Raw genomic sequence first — 8813 nt, forward strand, 5'->3', positions numbered from 1 at the left:
AAAAAAAAAAAAAAAAAAAAAAAAAGATCATATATAATTAGTGACCATAGGGGTGGTTCAGGTCATGAATGCCTTTGTAGTCACTGTAGTCAAAAAAGGCTGTTAATTGAGCCTCAAGGAAGGTTTTGTGGAAGGTGGAAGTGGTTAGGCCACAGGTGCTGGTAGAATTCCAACATGCAGATGGATATTCAGGAAGGTTCCTCTCCTAGCAAAGCACAGCAGAAGCTTGAGTAGACTCCTTGGAGGGCAGAGACCAGGCCAAGCTGATGGGAATGGAAAAAGATTTTTGGAGGGAGCAGTGGGACAAAATCGAGGGCTTTCAATTTAGGTCGGGCATGGGTGCCATTGATCTTCCTGCTGCTGCTTCAGTGGACTCCGGGAAAGGGTATCTTTCAATGTTCCGGAAATGTTTGCTGGGCATCCCATTTACTTCTGCCCCTTCCTGCTGGTGTCCTCCCAAAGTTGAAGAGAAGGATAGTGCTGTTGGGAATCGAGCAAGCTTTCTGGACTTTTGTTCTGCCAGGCTTTACATGGCTTTATTGTGCCATGAGATTAGGTTAATTCATCGTCTTACGCACGGTAACATAAGCCCTGCCAGCCCAGTTCATAATCAGATTACATTTGAATGGCCTGGTCTACTTTTGGGATAGTGATTACTGACTAGTATATTCATTCTAAGGGGAGTTTTGTTTTTTGTTTTTTGTTTTTTGTTTTTTTTTTTGAGGCAAGTTCTCGCCCTGTGGCCCAGGCTATAGTGCAGTGGAGTAATCTCAGCTCACTGCAGCCTTGACTTCTAGGGCTCAGGTGATCCTCCCACCTCAGCCCCCTGGATGTCTGGGACTACAGGCATGAGCCACAACACCCAGCTAATTTTTTGCATTTTTTGTAGAAACAGGGTTTCCTCATGTTGCCTGGGCTGGTCTCAAACTCATGGGCTCAACCAGTCCTCCTGCCTTGGCTTCCCAAAGTGTTGGGATGACAGGCATGAGGCACTGTGTCCAGCAAGGGAATCTTAAAGATTGTAGTTATACTTGAAATATTTTTTTAAAGATAGGATTACCTAAATTTGCTATGGGTATGTATTTTTTTTAGACACTAGGAGTGGGGATTCCCATGTAGAACAACACTTAAAACAGAGGCAGTGCCAGAACTCAGATGTTCAATTTCTTGTATTTTTAATTTTTTTTTTTTTTTTTTTTTAATGGAGTCTTTCTCTGTCGCCCAGGATGGAGTGCAATGGCTCGATGTCGGCTCATTGCAACCTTCGCCTCCCAGGTTCAAGCAATTCTCCTGCCTTAGCCTCCTGAGTTGCTGGGATTACAGGTGCATGCTACCACGCCTGGCTAATTTTTGTATTTTTAGTAGAGACAGGGTTTCACTCTGTTAGCCAGTATGGTCTCTATCTCTTGACCTTGTGATCTGCCTCGCAAAGTGCTGGGATTACAAGTGTGAGTCACTGTGCCCGGCCTGTATTTTTATTTTTATGATTATTTTTTCTTTGTTTATTAGAGATGGGTTCTCATAATGTTACTCACACTGGTCTCGAACTCTTGAACTCAAGTGATCCTCCCACTTTGTCCTCCCAAAGTGCTGTGATTACAGGTGTGAGCCACCGCAACTGGCCAATTTCTTGTTTCTTAAGGGTAAAGATGTGCTAGAGGCCAGGCGTGGTGGCTCATGCCTGTAATTCCAACACTTTGGGAGGCTGAGGTGACAGGATTGCTTGAGCCTAGGAGTTCGGAATTAGCCTGGGCAATATAGCAAGACCCCATCTCTATCTTTAAAAAAATTACTAGAGACACACCAAATCTGAATCTTTTCATGTTTTCCACCAATATTTGGTTGCTTACTCTGTGCCAGGCTTTTTCTCGGAGCCTGGGGACACTGGGCTTCTGGCATCGCTGATAAGAGGCATCTTTTTGGAAACCGTAAACTGCTTGTTGCTCTGCATGGGTGGGGACTGTGTAGTTCCTGTAGTCTTGTTCAGTGCTGTCTCCCCTGTGCAGCCAATTTAGTGTTCTTGTTGATAAATCATGGACAAGGGAGTTATATTGTGTATCTGGATAAGGCTTCTGGCATTTTTCTGATTTCAGAAATAAGTAGTTGAGGTACATCTGAGAAGTCTTTTCCCCAAGTTTATGCAACCTCCTGTTTAAAGATTATGCTTCGGCCAGGCGTGATGGCTCACACCTGTAATCTCAGCACTTTGGTAGGCCAAGGCAGCTGGATCACTTGAAGTCAGGAGTTTGAGACCAGCCTGGCCAACATTTCTACTAAAAATGCAAAAATTAGCCAGGCGTGGTGGTGGGTGCTTGTAATCCTAGCTACTCAGGAGGCTGAGGCAGGAGAATCACTTGAACCCAGGAGGCAGAGGTTGTAGTGAGCTGAGATTGTGTCACTGCACTCCAGCCCAGGTAATAAAGCAAAAAAATACTTCACAGTGTACATATATGGGTACTTGGGCACACATGCCCATAGAGAGAAAACACATGGAATCTTTTTTTTTCATTCACAATGAATACTATATATTTTTTTTAAAGTTAAGTGGTTTCTTTCTGGCAGCTTTAGAGAATTTTTTTTTTTTTTTTGACACGGGGTTTCACCATATTGGTCAGGCTGGTCTTGAACTCTGGACCTTGTGATCTACCTGCCTCGGCCTTCCAAGGTACTCGGATTATAGGTGTGAGCCACCACGCCTGGCCAGAAATTTTTTTTTTTTAAGTTAAATGTTAATTGTATATATCCTAGAAATAATCGCAAGATCAAACGTAACCTTTGTCTTAAGCCTTGGGAGTTAAATAGACTTTAAAGCTTTCTTATATGATTCTATCTTAAGAGAAAATAAGGACATACCAGGCAATTTTATAGTCTCCATCCCTCTCTCCATAGCTGATTATGTATCAGTCACATTTGGGCTGACCTAGGAGCCCTGCTCACAAACCTTCAATGGCTCCAATTCTAAATCAAAGCCAAAGTCCTTGCAGTGGTCCATATGCCCCTCCCACCCTGCTTGCCCCTCATGGTGGGAGAACCATGTTTCTTCCCATCACTCACTGTGCTACAGCCATGCTGGCCTCCTCACCTTCCCTCCTTCACACCAAATATGCTCCTGCCTCAGGACCTTTGCCCTTACTGTTTCCTTTGCCTGGAACACTTTGCCCCCAGATTTGGGAAAATGACAATGATTGAGTTGAAGACCTATCTGAAAATTAAAGACCATGCTTGAATTCACATATCACTGTCTACTATCTTGTACTGTGCACACCGACTTCAGGGATGTGAGTGTCACGTGGATTGACATTTTCAAGTGTATTGAAGGTAGCCAGTGGCTGTCTAACTGCCCCCTCTCTGGTATGAGGGGTGCTCTGTGATAGCTGCTGCTTCTGGCCTTCTTTATCTTTGGCTCTCAACACTCTTGATCTCTCTCCCCACAACCCCCCACCGTAGTCCTGATTCTACTGCTCTTGCTGTTTCTTCGGAGGAGAACTGTGGTCAAAGAGCCCTTACTGCCCCCAGAGGATGACACCCGGGACAATGTTTATTACTATGATGAAGAAGGAGGCGGAGAAGAGGATCAGGTAGGTTTCTAAAACCATGGAAGCTCAGTGGTGGTGTCTTTATTTGGAAGAAGCAATTTCTTTATTTGGATAGAGAGAGGTAGGCATTTGAAACAACTCTGTATCACTTTGTATATTATCTTTTTAAGGCCAAGAAAGTAGACTGTCGTCATCATCACATCATCACCAACACAGCTAATATTTATCAATCCCATACTGTTCTGCACCTCAATGAATGAACTGAGGCACAGAGCACTTCAGTAACTTGTCTAAGTTTATACAGCTAGGAAGTGACAGAGCCAAATGGCCTGTCTCAGAGCCTGCACTCCTCATTGCCATTCTCCAGACATGACATGAACTTCAGCCAGATTATCTTTCACACAGAACAACTGGTCTGCTTTGTTTCTCTTGAGTTTTTAGTTAGACCAAACTGCTTTTCATCAATATTATATGTTTTTTTTTTTTTTTTTGAGACAGAGTCTTGCTCTGTTGCCCAGGCTGAAGTGCAATTGTGTGATTTCAGCTCACTGCAACCTCTGCCTCCTGAGTAGCTGGGATTACAGGCTCTGGCCAAAACATCCAGCTAATTTTTGTATTTTTTTAGTGGTGTTGGGGTTTCACCATGTTGGCCAGGGTGGTCTCAAACTCCTGACCTTGCGATCTGCCCATCTTAGCCTCACAAAGTGCTGGGATCACAGGCATAAGCCACTGTACTTGGCTGTCAATGTTATATCTTTAGTCCCTCTGTATTTCCTGATTTGGAAGATGATCTTAACATCTTACCCTAGAGTTGTCCAGGGAACTGTTCAGTGTCTTGGAGAGTCTACTTACCATGGGGGTTTGTCACGGAGTCCTGCTTTTGACTCAGGCCATAGAGTGAGGCACAATTTACTGAGCTCCATACAACATAGGGAGGAGGGTATACAGAGAAAAATATTGTTCCAGATTTGAGGGACTTCTAAGTCTAGGTGGGATACCAGATACATCGTATCAGTGAGCAATACAGCAACCAATCCCAGAATCTCAGCAGCACACAACATGCATGTCTTTCTCATGCACTGTGGGGTAGCTGCAGCAACTGCTGGTCTCATCTAAGCTCACGAGAATCTGTAGGATGGCTGGGGCTCTGCAGATTTAGGCAGCGTTTAGCTGAGTGGCTCTAAACTGCTAATTATATCCAGATCTGTTCCATGCAAGTCTCGTCTTTGTACCAGCAAGCTGGTGCCTTTTAGACCTTTTCCTGTGTCATGTGTTCCTGTCCCATTGGCTAAGCAAGTCACACGACAAAGCCCCAAATCAATGGAGGTGCACTCTTCTCACAGGCTAGGGTTGGGAGGGAGTGAATATTTGCCAAATAATTATCTCATCGTCATATCCTATGAAAATTAGTAAGGCACACAAACTATATCTGGATTCACACATGCTATACACAGTTCTTTCGGCTATATTTTTTCCAGTGCTATTTGGGAAACTTCTAGCCTGAAAGCTGTCATTTTGCATTAAACTGGTAAAGATCATACAGTTGGCAGTGAAGACATCATCCAATATTGTAATCTGTAAACCGGACTTAGCCCTGTGCATATGACTGTTTCTTATTCTTCATTGTACTTCTACCTTTTTCTCCAAAGGACTTTGACTTGAGCCAGTTGCACAGGGGCCTGGACGCTCGGCCTGAAGTGACTCGTAATGATGTCGCACCAACCCTCATGAGTGTTCCCCGGTATCTTCCCCGCCCTGCCAATCCTGATGAAATTGGAAATTTTATTGATGAAGTAAGTAATTCATGTGGAAAATCAAAGCATGGCTCATCTCTAAGCTCAGAAGGGAGGAGTTGTGTCAAAAATGAGAAAAAGAGTCTTTAGATTCTTTACTAAGTTTTCAGCTTCCCTGAGCCCTGCTTTCCTTAACCTGTGTCTCATCTGAATTTCAGATCTAATAGTGCTTTAAATTGCAAAGTCCGTGTGGCAAAACCAAGAATTGCCTGAAAAGATTTAGTAGATATAGAAATGAGGCTAGGGACATTCTAAGTAAATTTCATTTTAGTTTCACTAATGGAATTTACCTCCCTTGCCTCCCACTGCTGGTTGGGATATTAGGATAAATGTATATCACAAGTCTACCTGAGGATTAGAAAAATAGAATCTGTATTGTATATGTCAGAAATGCATTCAGCTCTAAATACAAGAAGCTGAAACAGATGGGAGTAGATATACCTTGTACAAATAGTAAGCTGGGGTGAGCAGTCTAGGCTGGTGGATCAGGCTGTTCCATGTTTCTGCTCTATCATCTTAGCATGTAGACCCTAGTTCTCAGGCTTGTTGCCTCATGATCACAGATGGCTGCCACACTTCCAGACCTTAGGTCTGTATTCCAGCAGGAAACGGTATGAAAGAGCAAAGCAGAGGGCAAAAGTCTGTCTTCTAGCAAACCGTCTTCTTACTCAACAAGGGAGTTGTCCAACCAGTTATTGGCCAGAACTATCAGAAGGCTGTGCCTACTTGCAAGGAAAAATAATAAGGCATTAAACGAATTAGCTTAGGGTAAGATGAGAAAGAACCCAGTAAAGGAATAGTCTGGCAGGGTTTGTTTCCTTAAGCTATGTTCTCTAATAACTTGCCTGGTTACTGGAATGGTGTTTGGGCTTGTCTGATGGTCCAGTGGCCCTCGGTGAGTCTCTCTGGTGAAGTCTGTGTTTGCTTTAGCTTCCTGTAGGAGTGGTCAATGAGGATTATGAGGCACTGCAGTGTTAGAAGTGACTAAGCCACATTCATTTTAGCCACTGGAGAAAACAGTAACCAGTTTAACCCCCTCTTTTATTTATTTATTTTTTATTTTTATTTTCATTTTTTGAAACAGTTTTATTCTTGTTGCCCAGGCTGGAGTGCAGTGGTGTGATCTTGGCTCACTGCAACCTCCGACTCCCAGATTCAAGCGATTCTCCTGCCTCAGCCTCCCAAGAAGCTGGGATTACAGGCACCGCTGGCATGGCTGACTAATTTTTGTGTTTTTAGTACAGACGGGATTTCATCATGTTAGCGAGGCTGATCTCAAACTCTCGACCTCAGGTGATCTGCCTGCTTCGGCCTCCCAAAGTGCTGGGATTATGGGGGTGGGCCACCGCACCTGGCTACCGACCCATTTTATATACATCTGGATTTGGGCCTTTCCTCCATTCACACTCATTTGCAAGTCATCACTTGTATTTGTAGTTTTTATTTAAATTATAAAAATAGTATGCTAAAAAAGAACAAGATCATGTCTTTTGCAGGAGCATGGGTGGAGCTAGAAGCCATTATCCTTAGCAAACTAACACAGGAACAGAAAACCAAATACCACATGTTCTCACTTAAATGTGGGAGCTGAATGACAAGAACTCATGGACACAAAGAAGGGAACAACAGACACTGGGATCTACTTGAGGGAGGGGCATGGGAGGAGGTGTTTGGTGTACAGGTTATTTCATCGTAGTTATCTTTTACAGAAAAGATTGGGTACTTGGCTTAATACCTGGGTGATAAAATAATCTGTACACCAAACCCCCACAGCGAGTTTACCATTTGTTACCTATATAACAAGGTTTCACATGTACCCCCGAACCTCAAGGTTTTTTTTTTAAAGTGTGCTTGCTATTTTAAAAATATAAATTATGGTGTGGGGGTGTACACCTGTTATCCCAGCTACTTGGGAGGCTGAGGCAGGAGAATCACTTGAACCCAGGAGGCAGAGCTTGCAGTGAGCTGAGGTCGTGCCATTGCACTCCAGCCTGGGTGACAAAGCAAGAATCTGAGACTCTGTCTCAGAATAAATATATTTTATTTATTTCATAAAATGAAAATATATAAAGAAAAAAAAAGGCCAGGCACGGTGACTCACGCCTATAATTCCAGCACTTTGCAAGGCCAAGGCGGGTAGATTGCCTGAGGTCAGGAATTCAAGACTAGCTGCACCAACATGGTGAAACCCCATCTCTACTAAAAACACAAAAATCAGCTGGGCGTGGTGGCGCACACCTGTAGTCCCAGCAACACAGGAGGCTGAGACAGGAGAATCACTTAAACCTGGGAGGCGGAGGTTTCAGTGAGCCGAGATCACACCATTGCACTCCAGCCTGCGCCACAAGAGTGAAACTCCATCTCTTCCTTAGTTCCTATACCCTCACTCCCTAGATTTAACTGCTAAGCATTTGTCATTCAGCCCTTTCCGGGCTGAAATGCAGCCTGCATGCACCAGTATGACTATCTCCAAAGTTTCCAGCTCTGCCCATCCCAGCTGGTGGTGTGGAAGCCCCACCCTTATTTGTGGGGACTCCATGCTGACTGATTGGTGCTTGTAACTCTCCTGCCTACATATAACTTATCATTTCACTTTCTCTTTCCATCAACAACATATCCTGTGCATCTTGCTGTGCCATTGTGTATAAATGCACTTTGTTGGTGTTCACTGCTCTGTGGTGTGCCACGGTCTGGGTATATTGTCATACGTTACATGGTGCTAGACTTCTTGTACCAGATGACAGGTGTGCCCTTCCTTTCACTAAAAGATCCTGTTGTCCCCTTTCTTCTTTAGAATCTGAAGGCGGCTGATAGTGACCCCACGGCCCCACCTTATGATTCTCTGCTCGTGTTTGACTATGAAGGAAGTGGTTCCGAAGCTGCTAGTCTGAGCTCCCTGAACTCCTCGGAGTCAGACAAAGACCAGGACTATGACTACTTGAACGAATGGGGCAATCGCTTCAAGAAGCTGGCAGACATGTACGGAGGCGGCGAGGATGACTAGGGGACTCGAGAGAGACGGGGCCTAGACCCGTGCGCTGGGAAATGCAGAAATCATGTTGCTGATGGTTTTTCAGTGCCCTTCTCTTGAGATGAGTTTCGGGGGGAAAAAAAGAGACTGGTCAGTGATGCAGTTAGTATAGTTAGAATTTCCACTTCATAGCTCTAATCGGTGTGTGTTAGAAAAGTTTTGACTTACTCCTAGAAGCTTTTTTTTCCCCCATCTCTCTTTACATGGTGGTGATGTCCAAAAGATACCCAAATTTTAATATTCCAGAAGAACAACTTTAGTGTCAGAAGGTTCACCTAGCACCTTGCAGATTTTCTTAAGGGATTTTGTCTCACTTTTAAAAAGAAGGGGAGAAGTCAGCTATTCTAGTTCTGTGGTTTTGTGTATATAATTCTTTTTTTTAATTTGTGCGCTCCCCCTCATTGCTACAAAGTCCCCCTGCCTTTTTTTTTTTTTTTTTTTTTTTTTTTTTTT

At 43.8% G+C, this 8813-nt stretch overlaps 1 protein-coding gene across 1 annotated transcript in view; it reads left to right on the forward strand.

The window, feature by feature from the left end:
- The window catches only part of CDH1 (cadherin 1), an 89906-nt gene extending 81139 nt beyond the window's left edge, over nt 1-8767 (forward strand). Inside the window, exons 14-16 of the mRNA XM_017539222.2 lie at nt 3448-3578; nt 5186-5329; nt 8124-8767. Coding sequence (XP_017394711.1) covers nt 3448-3578; nt 5186-5329; nt 8124-8333 — 485 coding nt within the window. The 3' untranslated portion in view covers nt 8334-8767. The remainder of the gene's footprint in view (nt 1-3447; nt 3579-5185; nt 5330-8123) is intronic.
- Nucleotides 8768-8813: the final 46 nt, after the last annotated feature.

The sequence above is a fragment of the Cebus imitator genome, unplaced genomic scaffold (assembly GCF_001604975.1).
Source record: "Cebus imitator isolate Cc_AM_T3 unplaced genomic scaffold, Cebus_imitator-1.0 Scaffold118, whole genome shotgun sequence".
Classification (NCBI taxonomy): domain Eukaryota; kingdom Metazoa; phylum Chordata; class Mammalia; order Primates; family Cebidae; genus Cebus; species Cebus imitator.